At 44.2% G+C, this 19,810-nt stretch overlaps 1 protein-coding gene across 1 annotated transcript; it reads left to right on the top strand.

Annotated features, from left to right (window-relative positions):
- Positions 1–5,159: 5,159 nt before the first annotated feature.
- itih6 (inter-alpha-trypsin inhibitor heavy chain family member 6) lies at positions 5,160–19,606 on the top strand. Its single transcript, XM_029246488.1, has 16 exons — positions 5,160–5,522; positions 7,563–7,598; positions 10,238–10,392; positions 11,771–11,881; positions 11,983–12,230; positions 12,321–12,490; positions 12,592–12,708; positions 13,174–13,345; positions 13,515–14,981; positions 15,270–15,302; positions 17,118–17,150; positions 17,691–17,860; positions 17,896–17,962; positions 18,084–18,197; positions 18,329–18,700; positions 19,047–19,606. Exons 1-16 carry the CDS (start codon positions 5,313–5,315, stop codon positions 19,289–19,291), a joined length of 3,720 nt encoding a protein of 1,239 aa, XP_029102321.1. The 5' UTR covers positions 5,160–5,312; the 3' UTR covers positions 19,292–19,606.
- Positions 19,607–19,810: the final 204 nt, after the last annotated feature.

The following is a 19,810-nucleotide window of genomic DNA, read 5'->3' as shown; positions in this document are numbered from 1 at the left end:
CTCCAAACTTCTAACAAGGGTTTACTTTACACTGCTGGATCATGGCATTTTTGATTCTGTTACAAGATCATCAGTTCAGTTTCAATAATCAGAGCTGCACCACAGATATTGGAAAACTGTCACAGCACAGCACAGCAGTGTGCTTTGAAGAGTGATGAAGTTACTTTAGCAGATGCTTTTCTCCAAAGCTCCGTAGATCTCAGAGAACAATACAAAAAGTGCATTAAATCAACAGAAGAAGGCATTTGGATGCAGACACATGATTCACGGGTACAGTCAATTTGTCACAATCCACCATATGAACCAGTGTACATCACATGAGTAGCTGCATAGGCTTTTCCATTGTTAAACTAATTGTTATTAAAAATGACTAAATAGGTAACAAACATGGAGACTTTTATCAAGCACTTAGGAGATCAGAGGAGAAGTGAATCCTAAAAAGGTGAGTTTTGAGACTTTTCTTAAATGTAGAGAGCGATTCGACAGTTTCGGGTTGGGGGGAGTCATTCCACTGCATCACGTAGACAGCACTTACGGCAAAAGGATCTGGCAAGAACAATGTGTGTCTTGTTCTTGTAGTCTCCTTTTACTCGTCTTGTGAGGAAGCGCAGTACACTGCCGGTCTACGCCTCAGAAGCAAGCGTTTGTTTAAATAATGAGGAATGTCTAATTACAGACACATAACAAATCCATTTATCAGTACACTGCTGTATATGTGCTGGTTTGGTCATGACACGGTGTTTATTTCATTTCCTATAATGTATCATATTTCTGCACAGCTTGACTGAAAGACATGGTTCATTCTGACCTGATTATCGCTTTTAGGAATTTCGGCACAAAGTAGCTCATGTGTCTGTATGAGCCTGTCATAGTGGTGGTACATTATCTGCAGGCTGCTAACTGTGCACCCTGTCACACACAGGTAGAGCTGCTTCAGGTCTCTAGATCATCTAGGTGCGACTCTGATCAGCCAGAAATAGTCACACAGAAGTTTTCTGAAGGTGCTTACAGGTGACAAATGGTTGTAGACATGGGTGGGTTGGTTGGCTTACAGGTGAAATCGAAAAACTCATTTTAAAACTAAACTAATTACATCAATATGAGAGCAGTGTGGCATATAGAGTACTGGAGGCACACTCACACACCGGCTGAAACTGCTTGTCCCGAGCGGGGTCGTGGCGAACCAGAGCCTAAGCCACCAACACAGGGCACAAGGCTGCAGGGGGAGGGGACACACCCAGGACAGGACACCAGTCCATCGCAAGGCAACCCAAGGAGGACTCGAACCCCAGACCCACCTGAGAGCAGGACCCAGCCAAACCCGCTGCACCACCACACCCCCAGTACCGGAAGCATCAAGCCATAAGTAATAAAGAACAGGACCATCCTTTGTTGTCAGAGAGGAAAGGTTTGATTCCTTCTCTGAAAGGCATTATGAACTGTGTGTAACAGGACACTGGACCATTCTTAAAGTGGGGAATCCTCTAGTTCTTGGAGGAGGCGGAAATCTATTCCACCTATAAAAGGTTCAGTATTTAGAGCTGGAGGGGGGCGCAGTGGCGCAGTGGGTTGGACCGGGTCCTGCTCTCCGGTGGGTCTGGGGTTTGAGTCCCGCTTGGGGTGCCTTGTGACGGACTGGCGTCCCGTCCTGGGTATGTCCCCTCCCCCTCCGGCCTTACGCCCTGTGTTGCCGGGTAGGCTCCGGTTCCCCGTGACCCCGTATGGGACAAGCGGTTCTGAAAATGTGTGTGTGTGTGTGTGTGTGTGTGTGTGTGTGTGTGTGTGTGTGTGTATTTAGAGCTGTTGATTTGGGAACAGTGGAGGGTATTTAACTCCATTCTGGTGATAATAAAACCAATTCTGAATCTCACTAGTAGTCAGTAGAAAAGCTGCTACCTTGAAACACGGGAATTTTGGTAAGTTGTGAACCAGATTACCTGAAATGGTTTTAAATTAAAAAAAATAGTAGGAAGGTGATCAGGAATCGTCGATATTCTGAGTTTTATGCAGCTACTCATGTGATGAACATTGGTGCATATGGTGAAAGAAGCAAACCACCTGCACCTAAGAATCACACGTCTGCAACTCTGTCTCTTTCTCCTAATGTAATGCACACATTGTATTTTTTTGTAAGATGTACGTTGCTTTGGAGAAAAGCGTCTGCTAAATGAATAAAGATAAATGTAAATTCTTTCAATATTTTGTGACAACGCACAACTCTCACTGGATCCCAAAGCAAACTTCCCATGCTATTACATCTTTCAACATGTTTAACACTTGACAACAGGCAGTGTGGGTTGAAGGCATACATTTTATCTAAAAACCTGTTTGAAAGTAGGAAAAAATAGCTATAGACGGCTCATCACCCCATATTGCTTTTCTCTGTATTGCTCATATACTTCATATATATGTAAATACAACGCATATTCATGTTTTTTGTATTTGCATATTAACTTTGGATGAAAGTAGTTTAAACAGGACAACTTTGTATAGTGTTTACCAGAAAACAAGTGCAAAAATGTACAATTAATCTGTTTTAGCTGAAGTAAAGTATTAAAACAAAACAAACACACACACACACACACACACACACACACACACACACACACTTCCAGAACCGCTCGTCCCATACGGGGTCACGGGGAACCAGAGCCTACTCAGCAACTCAGGGCGTGAGGCTGGAGGGGGAGAGGACACACCCAGGACAGGATGCTAGTCCGCCGCAAGGCACTCCAAGCAGGACTCAAACCCCAGACCCACCAGAGAGCAGGACCCGGTCCAACCCACTGCGCCACCGCACCCCCCATTTACAAAACATATATTGTCTGTCAATTTCAGCTTTGAAAAACACGTTTTAGGCTTTTTTTATATGTTACAGAACCCAGTGATTTGTGGTCCACATTTACAAGCATCAGAGAAAAACTATTATTGATACAGTAAGTCTGGATCAATGATGAGTGGACAATAGCTTGATGACAGCATTACCTGTGATTTTGAAGAACTATTAGAGAAAAACTATTATTTATATTCTATGAGCAAAAGATTATTACCATTTAGGACCTCTAGTATGGACAAATAAAAGAGAAATATGCAAAAACAAATTATGAGCGAAAACCCTTCTTACAACAATGAATATTTGCTGACCATCACTAAAGCAACTCTCTCTAGAGATCAATTCACTACATGCTTTAAAAATACACACACACACACACACACACACATTTTCAGAACCGCTTGTCCCATACGGGGTCACAGGGAACCGGAGCTTACCCGGCAACACAGGGCGTAAGGCCGGAGGGGGAGGGGACACACCCAGGACGGGACGCCAGTCCACCGCAAGGCACCCCAAGCGGGACTCAAACCCCAGACCCACCAGAGAGCAGGACCTGGTCCAACCCACTGCGCCACCGCACCCCGCTTTAAAAATATAACTTTGAACAAATGTGAAATAAAATACTATCACTGCACAAAAGATTTAAATTAAAAAAAAAGATTTAAATTTTACACAAAAATTATTTCAAACCCCTTTGCTGAACTACCATGAATAGCTACAAAACAAATGTACAAATACCTTTGCACCAGGCAACCATCGAACCCACAACCGAAGACTTTGAAAGTCACAGTTTGGTGTTTACAGTTGTTATTTATGGGAATAGTTATTGTTTGTATTCTACAGACTTCTTTTCTCCCACACACACGAAGCCCTTTAACTAATGTAATAACTACAGCTGCTGTGCTGTAGTGTGGAATGTGTAAAATATAATACAATGCTGACTTTCACTCCACTACACCACGAAGGCCCCAACAAATGAGATGTGAAGCAGTTGTTGTGTAATCAGGTATATTTGAGAGCCGAGGAAGAGGGACAATGATGTCACTGTAGGTGACATAACCATTTATTCTGGCTTCCTTTCTTAGTTTAAGATGGAAACAATGATGTAAAGAATGAACAGTAGTCAGAGTTGGTGTTCGATCGCTGACTCCTGAGGGAAAGAAGCATGCAAGATTTTTCCAGTGAAAACAGTATTACTGGTAAAATAATCAGAGGGAGTATGGCAAAAGATTTTTTTTTCCAAGCCTTCAGCTGGACTGAACTGTACAGATCTGTTGTAATGAGTAGGATTGTTACGCAACTTCTGTGGTGTTTCTCCTCAGGTCTTAAACACACTTGAGAAGCTGCGCAAAATGGCAATGTAAGTGTTTTAATTTTAAAATTCATTAATTACACTCAAAGTTTTCTAACATTGTTAACCCCGACAGTCAGTGGAGTAAAAATCATTGAATCCACATCTGGCTAAACACGGCTATGCGTTGTTTGAAATATACTATCATATATAAAATTATTTAAATTCCGCCGATTGCCAATGCGCACTGAAATTATACAATATGACTTTTACGTTAATTTACATATGAAGTTTTAGTGTAAAATGTCATTGTTAAGTTTAAGAAGTGTGCACTGCTGGCAGCTACTGTATTACTGGTACAAGGAGTAATTCCTGCATTAATCACACACACTTTCAGAACCGCTTGTCCCATACGGGGTCACGGAGCCTACCCGGCAACACAGGGCGTAAGGCCGGAGGGGGAAGGGGACACACCCAGGACAGGACGCCAGTCCGCCGCAAGGCACCCCAAGCGGGACTTGAACCCCAGACCCACCGAAGAGCAGGACTGCGGTCCAACCTACTGCGCCACCGCACCCCCTGCATTAATCACATTTGTTTGAATTCGTTTCCTAGAGTGACTTCGTCAGACTTTACGCAGGATTTGGGAGCCCCCCCCCGAACCTCACACACAAATCCCTCATGTTCCCTCATGCGAAAGGTAGAATTTGTGCCTTTTTTTGTTTTTAACGCGAGAATTATTCTTCTGCCTGGCTGTGACGTCATCCATCCCCCCCAGCAGGGCAGGGGACCCCGAAGCGCGTTTGTTCCTTCGCTATTAAAGCATCGTACGCTGCGGAGCAGCTCGGAGGCGCTCGTCCCGCGGGGGTTAACTTTGCCTGCAGAAAATACATGGCACTTGTGTGAGGAATTTCCGAAAAGCTCCAACCTGGAGCAGCGGGCACCCGCACTTTCCCCCCCGCACACATATGGCAATGAATGAAGAACTACGTTTAAACCATCTGCTGTTCAGACTGGGCCAAACGTTTCTGCTACTTAACTTCGTCCAAAAATCCACTACTTTTTGGTTCTCACTTGAACGTTTCCAGCTGAGGCGAGAGGGAGGAGCGAGGAGGTCCCTCTTTCTTGTTTTTATTCCCCCCCCCCCTCCGCCACTCTTAATGACAGCGTAACAGCGCACTGCCTCACATGCGCACGGATGCGCGCGCGCGGGTTGGGAGGAGACGTCGCGAGCGCTTCACTCGATCACTGCTGCACATGGAGGCGCGGGGCACGACGGCGTCTCGATGCTGCGCGCTGCTGTGCGTCGCCGCGGCGCTCCTCGCGTCGGCGCGCGTGGCTCATTCTGGAGAGTACGGGGCGCGCGCGCTCCCCCGGGGCGGCGGACTCGTCCAGCAGGTGAGCGCGCCGCGTGCTCGGTCCTCGGCCCCGCGCACGGTTCAACGAAACACAGCTCAGCTGCGGGGTTGTCAGTTGTCACTGACCTGTACGGTACTACCCGCTTTTACACAGTTACAGTTTACGGTACACACGCAAAGTCAGCCGTAAAACATTGCATACGTGGGAAGGGGTCTTAACAATTAGAAAATACAGCAATGAGGTGAACAGTACAGTACATACACAGTTAATTCCATGTCGTGGTGGGACATCTTGTTTACGCACTGAATCCTGAATTTTACGCACCGAATCCTAGGTTTGTATTAGACACGAATAAACTGTGTTCATACTGCCTATATAAATAAGAAGAATTTTGTCGTCCGTGCGTGGGTGTGTCACCCAACCGTTTTTTGACAGCCTGGAAAAGGTAACACCAGCTGGATTGCAACCCTGGGTGTATGTGAGTTCAAGTGCTCCATGGCTTTATGGTTCTCCTGGAAAACCCAAAACATAACTGCATGTAAATATTTTAACGACCTGCGTTACTGGGGAGTGTCATGTTTGAGCGGGAAAATGAGTTATTGTAAATAGCTGAGAATTGTGGGTAAAATGTGACTGAAGTGTTCAACCGCTGTGGGGACTCACAGGGAATATAAGGGGTGAGAGTCTGTTGGCCCATGTCAGGATGAGAGGAAAGGCTGAGAGGCACTAAGCAGGCTGGGAAGGCTGGTTTGGGTTCCAGGTTCTGTAGGAAAAGAGGTGCTGTGGGGTTTGTACCTATACCTGTCGCTGTGTGTTGGAGTTCCAATAAATGTTCCTAATGAATGGTGTCTGTGTGTCCTTTTTCGCCCTCTCCGATCCCAGAGAATCTGTTTTCTTCTATGCAAAAGTGGTTTAAATGTTGACATGACACGATATATGTATTTGTCATAGTAAGTATAGGTTAGCATGTTATATGATAGCTGAGCATGTTTTCAAGAGCAGGCTGGAGCCCAGCGCTATGCTCGGGATGGGATGGGCTCCTTACCCTGCTGTGCTCTGTTTACACCATGCTGTGTTTCTTCCTCATTTTTCCTGGTATGTGGTAATATATTGACACAGCGGTGGTTTGGGGGTAAAAAGTATATTTTCAGATCTAAGGTGCCCACTGACCACTGTGCCTCACACACTGCATCCATTTATTTCCATTTCCCTGCAGTCCATGAATAGGTTTGATTGAACCTGCTTTAATTGCAAAGTCCAGGTCAAACCTGACACACATATCCTTGGGAGTGTCTCAAACTGGACTAGAGCAGTTGGCAAAAATAATATATCTTCTCATTTGTATTAGGCAGCCCCCCAGCTGGAATGTGTCAACACATCTGATGGGATGGACTTAGTCTTTGTGAATGTTGTTTTTCAAATTATACAGTATAACTGTAGCAAAACTCTGGTAATTGAAAAGGACCACGTAACATTTCATTAGAAATTATTAACTGCAACACTATTTGGTCCTATTTTGGTATTTCTAAAATTAAAATATTGCATGTAACACATACTTGTTCTAAACAAAAATCTTACAAAATATAAGTGTAATACCCAAAGTAAATGCAATATTCCATGTAATTCAGTTAATTTTTATAGAGTGCTCTTGTCACACAGTGACACAGAGCGCTGAAGGTAAATAGACAAATAAATAGTTGGCTGTGTATTAAATTACTTCGGTATCCTTGCAGTTATTAAGGCTGTTAAGTATGCTGAGTGGCCGAAGAGGAAAGAAATTAAAAACTCTCAGCTGAAAGGCAAGGAAGAACAAAACCTCTGGGGCTTCAAGTGCCAGTAGCTGCCCACCCCTCCTGGGCAAGTGATCATGTGGTTTCACAGCTTCACAATGCTAAGATATATATTTACATTTTATATTGCAGAACATTATAGATACAAGAAATGAATAAAATGGTCTCCCATAATAAAAATAAATTTCTGACGCCAGTCGGTGGCCTTTATTCCTGTGCTGTCTGCCTGTACTGTATGCACCTCTGTAAACCTTTTAGTTACAAAGAGGGAGCCTGTCTTTCTTTCCAGAGGCTGAAACGTCAGAGCACTTCTGCAAGGCCAGAGGTGAGTTCCTCACTTATTCTTTATCACTTCACTGTTAAAAACTGGAGAAGGGTCCCCAGTGAGATTCTTTGTGTAGTAAAGGACAAACTCCCAGCAAATTCTCTGCTGCTTTTCCATAACTTTTCTGCTGATATGAATGTGACGTTTCTTACACCTGAGAACATTCATTCTAGTCACCGTCTCTACCATATATTTTTCTGCGCGCACAAAACAGAAACACAGATGACACACTAAAGCATTTTGCGTAGGAGAACGTGTGTTTTTCTAAAGTAATGTTGTAAGTCAAATGCCATGGTCCCCACTTATGATGTGAGTCACATCCCCCGGCTGCTATCAGACAAAATGCTTGGTTTTCATGCAGACATATGTTTTTCCGTGTTCGGTCTATGCGTTGTCTAAAGTTTTGGAAAAAAATACAGTCAAATTAAATGTCAGAAAGCAAAAAAATAAATACTTTTCCACCACATTGTATTTCATGTACAGTATATGAAACTTTTTAAAATTAAAGATAATTCAATTACCCAAAATTAGCTGGATGGCTGTCAAACAAGCCAAGTTTCCCCAGGAGAAAGAACAGAGGATGGACTTCAACACTTCAGATATTTCAAGCCAATGAAAAATATCAAATGCACTCTTTTTACATTATAAAATCTATGCTAATTCTGAGCCTCGAACCAAATCTCTACTTCGCATACAATTAGTTTGCTTTTTCTTATGCATTTTAAATATATTTTTAAAAGTCATAATATATTGTATAGTTAGGTTCAATTCTTTGAACAGTGATGCAATTTTCATCACTTTGGCTCTGTACACCACTGCAATGGATTTGACAAGAAGCAATCAAGATTTGCTTTATGTGTAGACTTTCAGCTTTAATTTTAAGGGTTTTGTCAAAAATATTGTACCAACAGTGTAGGAATTACAACCATTTTTATACATAGTCCCCCAGTTTTGGGGCTCAAAAGTAATTGCACAAACTAACAATCATAAATTAAATTGTCATTCTCAAATCTTGGTTGTAAGTCCATTGCAGTCAATAACTGACTGAAGTCTGGAACCCACAGACATCACCAAACACTGGTTTCCTTCGTAGTGATGCTCTGCCAGGCCTTCATTCCAGCAGTCTTCAATTCCCTCTTGTTCTTGGGGCGTTTTGCCTTCAGCAGGTGAAATGCATGTTCAGTTAGAGTCAGGTCAGGTGATTGACTTGGCCATTCCAGAACATTCCACTTCTTTGCCTTGGTCTCCGGTTGCTTTCGCAGTGTGCTTTGGATCATTATCCATCTGCTGTGTGAAGCGGCATCCAGTGAGTTTTGAAGCATCTGGCTGAATCTAAGCAGATAATATTACCCTATACATTTTGGAATTCATCCTGTTGCTTTAGTCAGCAGTCACATCAATAAATACAAGGGAACCAATTCCACTGGCAGCCGTACAAGCTCACGCTATAACACTACCTCCACCATGCCTTACAGATGAGGTGGTATGTGTCGGATCATGATGGGTTCCATTGTCCATTCTCTTCCCATCATTATGGTGCAAGTTTATCTTTGTCTCATCTGTTCATAGGATGTTGTTTTTTGGAAAGCTCTAATCTGGTCTTCCTGTTTTTAAGACTTACGAATGGTTTACATGTTGTGGTAAACCCACTGTATTTACTCTGGGGACGTCTTCTCTTGATTGTTGACTTTGGCACAGATGCACCTCCCTCCTGGAGAGTGTTCTTGGTCTGGCCAACTGTTGCGAAAGAGTTTTTCTTCACCAGGGAAATAATTCTTCTGTCATCCACCTCAGTTGTTATAATTGGTCTCCTGGACCTTTCGGTGTTCCTGAGTTCACCAGTGTGTTCTTTCTTTTTAAGAATGTAATAAATAGTTGCTTTGGTCACACCTAATGTTTTCGCTGTCTCTCTGATGGGCTTGTTTTGATTTTTAAACCTAATGATGGCTTGCTTAACTGGCAGTGACAGCTCTTTGGACTTCATATTGAGTGTTAACAGCAACAGATTGAAAACACCATGCTTGAAATCATCTCTAGACCTTTTATCTGCTTACTTGCGCATGATAAATGAGGGAATAACACACACCTGTCCATGGAACAGCTGAGCAGCCAACTGTCCATTTACATCTGATCTCTTAAAAAGGGGGGGCACATATAACAACTGCTGTAATTCCTACATTGTTCCCCCAATTCGGATGTAAATACCCTCAATTTAAAGCTGAAAGTTGACACTTAAAGCACATCTTGATTGTTTCATTTCAAAGCCATTGTGGCGCCATACAGAGCGAAAAAAAGAAAAATTGTGTCACCCTCCAAATACTCATGGACCAGTTGGCCACTTGTTGCACTGAAAATGACCAAAAATTTACATATTGTTCCTGAAGCCCTGACTACCATCGAAATACAGTACGTGGCCTATACTTCATATTTTTATTTCTTATAAAGCAACTTCTGCACCACATACAGGGTTAAGTCATTTTACACTGTAAAAATACCCTTTTACCTTTACCAAATAAATTGGACTAAAAAGTTGACTATAGAGAAATGAAGAAGACTGCATATGCATATGATAGTGTCACACAGGCAATTGGCTCAGGGTTGACTAAAGTTTTTGCGTTGGTTACATGTGTGCTGTCCAGCTGAAGGTGACCGAATTCCACGTGCGCTCTTCAGTGGTGTCTCGCTACGCCCGCACCACTGTGCACAGTTCTGTGTGGAACCAGCTGCCCGTGACCAAGGAGGCCGTCTTTGAGGTGGACCTGCCATCAACAGCCTTCATTTCCAACTTCTCCATGTGAGTTTGGTTCCCGTCACTCTCCTTGTTTTGCTTATGCGCTTTTTTGTCTTACTATCACGTGTTTCCCATCTCTGGCTCATGCTACGTTTTCCTGTCTTTGCACACAATGATTGTACATTCCGGACTGTGCAACCAGCCTGAGGCTTTTGGACTCAGATGAAAATACCTGCACTGTGGTTGGAAATACCCTGCTGAGAGTACTGTGAACTCCTGAAATAAAGACCTTCTGCATTGACCACAAATTTTGATGTAAAAGACTTTTATGCTGTCCCGACACACTTCTGATTATGTAAAACGGTAGTTTATATAATACCGTTCCTCAAAAATCATTAAATTGGAAGAAAAAAGAAAAACACAAATAACATTGGATGGTTGGCAGTATAGGAAGCTAAGCATTAAAATGCTTACCTTCGCCTTCCCAAAGTACCTCAATTGCCAGGTAAGGAAATAAAAGTGTTGCTTTGTTACCTGCAGTCCTGCAACCTACGCTGCCGTTATTTTGATGCTTAAAAGAAATAAAAACCTCACCGTACACACACATACACTGCACAGACCCTGAAAGGAGCCTGGGGTTGGATTTGGGAGCAGCTGCAGGTCAGTAGTGGAGAGCACTCGAGGGCAAATGAATACCATCCTTTGTAAGTAGTCAGAACATTCATTGAGAAAATGACAGTACTGGGTAGTTTACCAAGGCAGATGGCCAAGATACACAAACACACACACATATACACACACTCGCATATCCTCAGTGCTGTCTGAAGTTTGCCAGGAAAATACCTGTGGCAGTCCAGTTTCATTAGATAAGTTTAGTCTCCTGGAAAGTGTCTGAGGGTCCAGTGTTCTCTGTGCTGGCGAATATAGACACACACCTTCCTGTCCTCACCCTGCCACATATATACAGGCTGCTCTGTTTTCCACAGTGGCACGGATAACCATTTATTCTGCTCCGTGTCTAAGACGAGAACTGTTTCTAGTTCCGCGAGTTTATTTTTGCTTCAGTGTTGTCATTTAATGGTATTTTTTGAAGGACTGCAGTCATTCCACTGCATTTCCTCACACAGCTATGATACTGCGATAAATCCTTGGCTGCGTGATTTAGAAGTTATAAGGTGTGTTTTTTTCTTTAGTTTAGGTGTTGAAGGACTTTGCAAGAAATGCTAAAGTGTAATGGGACAGAAGCAGTGAATGTTCTGTTGAGACATCCCTATTTCATGCTGCTGTCTGTCCGTCCGTGTGAGCCACTGACACTGGGACATCGCCGGTGAACCGATCTGTTATTCAGGCAGACCTCTGCAGCAGCCCTCAGCTCACTGTTGGCTCACAAAAGCAATTTTCTTCGTGAACATTTTCCCTTTCTTTGTTGCTGTCGTTCCAGCACCTCCAACGACAGGCTGTATGTTGCCCAGGTGCAAGAAAGGGCCACCGCCAAAAAGATCTATGATGAAGCCAAACGGAAGGGAAAGACAGCTGGGATAGTGTCCACCAAGTCAGTTCTAAAACGTATTTGAAGCTACATCCAATTAGAAAAAAATTTTCCTCTGTTTCGAAGATGTTCAAGACTTTCTGACCCAGAGCTGCATCTCTTAGGGAGCGGGAGGTAGAGAAGTTCCGGGTGTCAGTGAGCGTACCGTCAGGGACTCGCATGTCCTTCACCCTGTCCTACGAGGAGCTGCTGCAGCGACGTTTGGGGCGCTACGAGCTGATGCTGGGGCTGCGTCCGGGGCAGCCTGTCCAGAACCTCACTCTGGAGGTCACAGTCGCCGAGAGGACAGGCCTAAGCTTCTTCCGAGTGCTCCCTCTGCGGACCAGCCGACTACTTTCCAACACCGTCCGTGGTACCTTCCAGTGCGAGAAAGACCGAGAGTCGCCTTTGAAGAGAAGGACCTTAAAGGTCAAATGCAGATGAATTTCTCTCTGTGGTGCAGGTGGTGCTGAGCCTCCCCCTTCCACAGTCATCCAGCAGACGCCCAACTGTGGTCATGTACGCTACAGTCCAACCTGGCAGCAACAGACCAGCTTCTCTCCCAAGGGCCTCAATGCAGACTTCATCCTGCAGTATGACGTGAAACTTACTGACCTCATAGGAGATGTCCAGGTTGTGCCTTGTTTACAAAGCTCTGGTATCTTTACCCATTGCTTAAACAAATTTCTTGGTTTATTTCTTACACAGTAAGTACTGTATTTTGTTGCCTTTAGATCTATGATGGCTACTTCGTGCATTACTTTGCACCCAGGGGACTTCCAGTTGTTCCCAAGGATGTCATTTTTGTTATTGACATCAGTGGCTCCATGATTGGCACCAAAATCATGCAGGTAAAATTACTGTCATTCTGTAACCACAGAACCACTGTTATTCTGAGCACCGCAACTTGCACAGTGTAACGGTGTCCACATGTAGATTTGTGAACAATCCAGCCTGACTCGCCTTCTAATTGAAGCCAGAGATTTGATACACCTCCTTTTAAACTGAAAGGCATTTGCCAGTTCTTGTGGCAATGTCCTCTCTCACTTTTCTGGGTGTTTTAGTGGAGAGTATACTTTTTTTCATATGAACAGGAACCAACTGAGAGTAGTAGGTGTTGAAAGCACACTGCTCAAGACAGTGTGCTAATTTCTTTAGGTAGTTAAGAAGAAAATCACTGTTACTGAAAGTTACAAAGTAAAAAAGAATTTCATGAAAAGCATATTGACCGATATATTGTCCCAATGTAAAAGTCTTTTGAAAGGAACTTGTGTTTATTGGTGGATAATCTGCAATGGTCTTGTTCTTTGATGTAGACAAAACAGGCGATGGCGACAATCCTTGGTGACTTGCGGGAGGGTGATCACTTCAACATCATCACATTCTCTGACAAGGTTCACATCTGGAAGGAGGACAGAACTGTGAGGGCAACTCGACAGAACGTGCGAGAGGCACAGGACTTTGTTAAGAAGATCACTGCTACTGGCTGTAGGTGCCATTAAGCCAAATGTTCCCCATTCCTTAAACTAAGTGTTAGGCCTGTAGATGTGTCCACTTGAGTTTCCTGGGACTTGCTGTGCTCACGCTTTTATTGGCCTTATTCTTTCGTTATCGTATTGTTATCATTCCCTCTTACTTTCTGTCTCTTCTTCTCCAGGGACAAACATTAATTCTGCCCTGCTCTCAGCTGCTCAGCTGGTGAACCCGACCACATCGAGTCCAAATCGCACCTCGGGAGACCAGCGGATCCCTCTGGTGATTTTTCTGACTGATGGTGAGGCTACAGCTGGCGTGACAGCGGGAGAAGCCATACTTCGCAATGCCCGGAATGCCTTGGGTTCGGCATCGTTATTTGGCTTAGCTTTTGGGGACGATGCGGATTTCCCCCTGCTCCGGCGACTTTCTCTGGAGAACCGTGGTGTGGCTAGAATGGTGTACGAAGATGCCGATGCTGCCTTGCAGCTCAAGGGCTTCTATGATGAGGTGGCCAGTCCTCTGTTGTCTGATATACAGCTCTCATATCTCGATGACCAGGCCTTTGATGTTACACGTGCGCTCTTCCCCAACTATTTCCAGGGATCTGAGCTTGTGGTGGCTGGACGAGTAAAGCCTGGGGTGAGGGACCTCAAAGTCTCCCTCACCGCCACTGACTCAAAACAGAAGCTGAAACTGGAGAATGATGTGTCCACTTTTGTTCCGGAGGCTAATGGAACCACATCATCTTTGGGCTGTGTGGGTGAAGTGCAGGGTATTTCGAATTTTGTGCGTCGTCTTTGGGCCTATTTTACCATCAGAGAGCTGCTGCAGGCAAAACTGAACAGCAGTGACCCGGCCACTCAGCGCCTCCTGGGCGAGAAGGCGACCAATCTTTCTCTGAAGTACAACTTTGTCACCCCTGTTACCTCGCTGGTTGTAGTCAAGCCAGATATTGATGAAACGGCCCCTAATTCTACAAGTGGTTCAACCTCTACAACTACAGCTTCCACCACCATCAGCACCACCACAACCTCCACCACTAGTGCACCTGATACATTTTCAAGCATGGCACCACAACCACATACCCCACTCCTGGTCTCCAAGACAGCTTCTTCCAGCATTCCTGGCACCAAAAAACCCAGCTCCAGCTCCAGCCCAAGGACAAGTAAACCCAAAGTAGACCCTGCCAACAAGCTCCATTCCTCTGAACTACACAGTACAAGTCGCCCTGTTCAGACTATTCCTTCTGGAAAGGCCTCAGTTCCGTCCAGCCGTGAAAGAACAGCAGCCACACCACAGTCTAAGAAAATCCCAGTCCAGAAACCTGCTTCTGCTAAAACTGCAACCACCCCCTACTCTACCACAGCTCCAAGCTCTGCAAAAACAGTGTTCACAGCTCACCCTGGTAAGGCTTCAGACTCTTCCTCTGAAGCTCAAAATGACACCACCCCAGACACCACAGATCACCATCACCTGCACCTCACGACTCTCTTCTCCGGGCTTCTGTCTGTACCACCCACAATACCACCTGTACCTGCCACTGACTCTGGTGTTGATATTGAAGTTGCTACCCTAGCTGCTGCTACCTTTGCACCCATGCCAGGGGTCACGGATGCTCGGAAGCCATCGGAAGCCTCTGGGTTGCTGGGTAAGACCAAAGCTCAACCCTTCTTTAATTGCATGACAGTGTTAGATATCCTGTTAATTTCAGATACTCTTTTACTCTTTACTCTTACTCTGCTGCTTCAGGTTAGTTCCAAATTTGAAATACATTCTGACAACTTAAGCATGTAAGGCAACACTTACTGTTTCTCTTATTTGAGTTTTCTGAATGTTTGTTTGTATGACGGTCATTTATGGTGGACTTTGTTGCCAGAAACTGAAGGTTGAGGCATGAATTGTAATTGTGAAATGCCTTTCTATATTTCTTTTGCAGATGTGTCTTCTGCCATTCAGGTTATTAGGAAAGGTGAGGTTCTCATAGCTGTAAATATTGTAGTTGTTGGTTCCTCTGTGGTGACTTCTTCTAGCAGGTATCATGGAAAAAAAATGTGAACACCAGAGCAAAATCACTCAGTGGTGGAATGGGCAGCCGTATTTGACCAGTATGCCCTATTTAACCTGTTGTTTGAGTCTATCTCCTGGAGGAACTCAACACTTATTTGTCCATGAAAAGGAGAATCAACTCCTGCTCATTTGGTGAGAATGAAAAAAGTAGTCTCTGGTGATTGTTCTGGAATATCCTAAAATGCTTGCCTGGATTCAGTCTGGGGTGTAGGACATTTGTGGCATAAGGGAGAAAATATCAAACTGCTGAGCCTCCATATACATTTTTCTGATGGGGAGTTGCTCCTCCTGTCAGGTAAGACATGGTGCAACATGGGGTAAGGATGGACCGGTCAGTGTCATCATATAGTAGCGTCTCTGTGGAGGGTCATACATTTCGATGCTTTTGTTCACTTGCTACCCTCATTTATGTGAATTCACTAGTACAAGAATAGAGAATTACTGTATGCTATATTATATGACATCCAGCATTGAAGTAAATTAGTCTTTATGTAATCGGGTGAGGGGGGTGCGGTGGCGCAGTGGGTTGGACCACAGTCCTGCTGTCCGGTGGGTCTGGGGTTCGAGTCCCGCTTGGGGTACCTTGCGACGGACTGGCGTCCCGTCCTGGGTGTGTCCCCTCCCCCTCCGGCCCTACGCCCTGTGTTGCCGGGTTAGGCTCCGGTTCCCCGTGACCCCATATGGGACAAGCGGCTCTGAAGATGTGTGTGTGTGTGTGTGTGTGTGTGTGTGTAATCGGGTGATTGTTTAGCATATTAGATAGCAAATATGTATACTAAACATAAATGTAAATGTATTCGGATAAAGATTTTGAATTTTAAGCACAGGACTACAAGATTACTTTTTCTTTTTTAAAAAAATAATCTTTGCAGCCCTTATTTACAAAAAAATTAATTTACAGGCATTGCTCAGGGACACTGTATGTTATATATACACAAGTGAGTGATTGATTTTCCTTGCTCCAACTGAAGTCTTGAGGGCCCAGTTTACATTGTGTCGTCAAACACACTTTCCTTCTGGGTATGATTGACAGACATCAGAAAGTACTGAAAGTCTTGTGCCAACTGCTGTTCCGGATGGGGCATTTGTGCATATTTATTTTTTCCTTAGTATCTAATGTTTGTTACTTTTTCATAAACCCGCTTCTAATTCCACTGCTGCTATGATTAAAAAATGACTGCCTTGCATTTCTCTTGTTCTCATGGATATTGTCTGTGCATTGATATTTTTGCTTCAAAATTTATTACAGAGTAAATTTTTGGAATTATAATGGTATTCTGTTTTTGTATGAATCTGAATATCTGAGTCAAAATGAATCAGGAGCTCTGAAATTACAAAAATGTATATTTTTTTTAACTACAGTCATCGTAGCTGTATGAGTCAACACTGAATGAATGTAAAAACCGAGGCCAAACTGAGTAATGAACCCTTCTTGGATTTATGAACAGAGTCACAGCAGCTCACCAGGCATGGGGCAGAACCAAAAACACGTTCTAGGTGCAGGGGTATTTCATGTTGTGTTTCATTTGTCATGTTGGACATAGAGATTAAAGATATTAAGAACACCAAATGGTCACAAAAGTGCTGCTTTTTTATAAGTTCAACAGCAATTTCCTGCAACATTCAGGAATGTGCATGTCATGGGTAATTACATTTGTTGTTTGAGAAACCTAGGCTAGGTCATTACTGTTAAATGCCCTTCTATATGTCCTTACAGGTGTTGATACTGTTGTCAAGGATCTCCTAACAGGTAATGCCTTTATAGGTATAGATTCCACACAGATGTGGTACTTCTGATAAACTCAACACACACATTGGCTAAAGCTGCTTGTACCAAGCAGGAGCCTAACCCAGCAACACATGGTGTAAGGCTGGAGGTGGAGGGGACACACCCAGGGCAGGACAGGACAAGACACCAGTCTGTCACAAGGCACCCCCAGTGGGACTTGAACCCTAGACCCACTAGGGAGCAGAACCCAGCCAAACCTGCTGCGCCACCACACCCCCAACCCAACACATCCCGTGCTAAATAATACATTTATTAATCTGCTCTTGGTTATTCTAATCACAGCTATGATTTGCTAGACAAAGTAGGCCAAGTACTGGGTTTTCTTCATGTACATTTTTAATTTTGAATCCATAAATACTCTGTGACAATGTGAGTATGTTATTGGACAGCATAATGGAAAAACATTCCTGTAATATTTTGTACATTGCAGTAGGCTGCTTGTGATGAGGCAATGAGAGTATTGATGTGAATTTTTTTTATTTATTTGTTCTTTTTTTTCAGATACATACGATTATCAGATTGTACACGGTAAGCTCTTAGAAGACTTAATAGGCCTGTTTTCCATCATGGTCAGATTGGTCATTCGTGGTATATGTACAAGTCCTTTCGCGTTAGTCCAACACAGATGTGAATTAAGGGCCAACAGGGGCTCCATGATGGGCCAAGGTCGTGCTGAGTGAGCTCTGCCCATGTATGAGCTCTACAGTCACTGCTACTTGTGCTTTCAGCCAGTGCCTCCAGTCAGACTGCTCAGAGACTCTTCTCGACCTCCGGTAAGACTGACAAGATCCAGAAAGAAATCACTGAAAGATTTCTGTGGCTCAAGTAAACCAAGAATTTCTATGTATTGACTAAACTTGTTTCATGATCTCACAATGTGTGTGTTGGTGCCAGTGGATGGAGACCCTCACTTTATCGTGTGGCTCCCCAAGCTGAAGCAGAACCTCTGCTTCACCATCGACGGCAAAGCCGATGACGTGCTGCGGCTGCTGGAAGACCCCGTCAAAGGTACGGCGTTAGGGATTGAGTGCTGTACTGTGGTCATGAAGGTAATTTTTTCCATATTTACTGAAATAAGTTAACTTTACTGTAGGCCTGTCTGTGTTTCACCGAACACGTTTGCATCCACCTTCGAACAGGCATCATAGTTGACGGACGTTTGATGTGGGCCCCTTCCAAACATGGCTTTGAGAGCCAGACTCGAACGTACTTCGACCGGCTCACCATTTCTTCACCGGGGGGTTTGGTTGTCACGGTTACAATGGACGTGGTGATGCTGCAGGGAGAGGGACAGGAGATGCTCACCACCAATCGACCGGGTTCGGTGGTGAGACAGGGCATGAGTGTCACAGTGGACGACCACCTGCGCTGCTGGCTGGAGCTGGGGCAGGGTCTACGCTTCTTGGTGCTCTTCCACCACTACAAACACCCTGACTACCTGCAGAAACCGCACCTGGGACTCTATGTTGTGGACGGCGAGGGCCTCTCCATACAGACACAAGGGTTGCTGGGTGCGTTCAGACCTTACCGTACCTTTCTTCGTTGAGGTCACTGAGATGCATTTTGTTTCAGGATGCTCAGATGTCTCAGCTGTACGTCCTCTGAGACTTTTTATTTATTTAGTGGAACACTACTTCAGAATATGCTGTGCGCAATGTAAGGATGGAAATGTTCACAAACCAGTGCATTTTCAGCACAGTCTGATGACTGAATAAAACATTCGAAACTGTATTGCAAATTCTGGATTCTTCTTGAGCTTTTTGCAAAATGCATCTCTGTTCTGTTTTTGGCACCATTACCTTTAGCCAACAAACAGATGTTGTGTGTAACTGCCCCTTTCTATTGCCTTCATTGTAGGCCAGTTCCAGCATGCAGATGTGGAGTTGATCAGGGCCAAAGATCTCCAGAGCACTGATGCAGGGCATCTCGCTGAAGCGGTCTTGAGGAAGGGAGCAACAAAAGTCCCCGTCAGCCTCCAAGCTAAGAACATAAAGGACGCGCCGGGGAGGCGACACCCAGACAAGTGCTGGGTGGTGGCCAAAGGGGATGTGGAGAAGCTTCTCGGCCATCCATACCAGAGCTATGTGGTGAACCACTTCTGAATCCCCCTTTACTTTCAAGCCCAGTAACCCATTACACATCACTAGAAGGTGATAAAGACGTGCTTTTTGTAGAGGGTTTGAAAAATATTCTGGTTAACAGGCTCATGTTCAGCCAAACTAAGCCTGGTGATAGGCCACTGTACCCTGCCCTTTAAATAAGGTAATCCTTTAAATTCTAAATTCTTCGAAAGGTAATTATTTCAAAAGGTCAGGTTCTCATCTGTCTGTAATTTATAATAAATTACACAACTAAATGCTGACCAACACATCAACATATTTTTGCATTTTACATGTTAGGTGTCAATGGATCAAATAATCAGCACTTGTTAGGTACTATTCTGTATTTGTTCTATAGCCATTTTGTACAAATTTGAAACGAAAATGTATCTAGTGTAAAAATCAAATATTTTTGGTTTTTTTATATCTACTATAGGGGATGCGGTGGCGCAGTGGGTTGGACCACAGTCCTGCTGTCCGGTGGGTCTGGGGTTCGAGTCCCGCTTGGGGTGCCTTGCGACG

The sequence above is a fragment of the Scleropages formosus genome, chromosome 19, assembly GCF_900964775.1.
Source record: "Scleropages formosus chromosome 19, fSclFor1.1, whole genome shotgun sequence".
Taxonomy (NCBI): domain Eukaryota; kingdom Metazoa; phylum Chordata; class Actinopteri; order Osteoglossiformes; family Osteoglossidae; genus Scleropages; species Scleropages formosus.
This window is presented reverse-complemented; position numbering and strand designations above follow the sequence as displayed.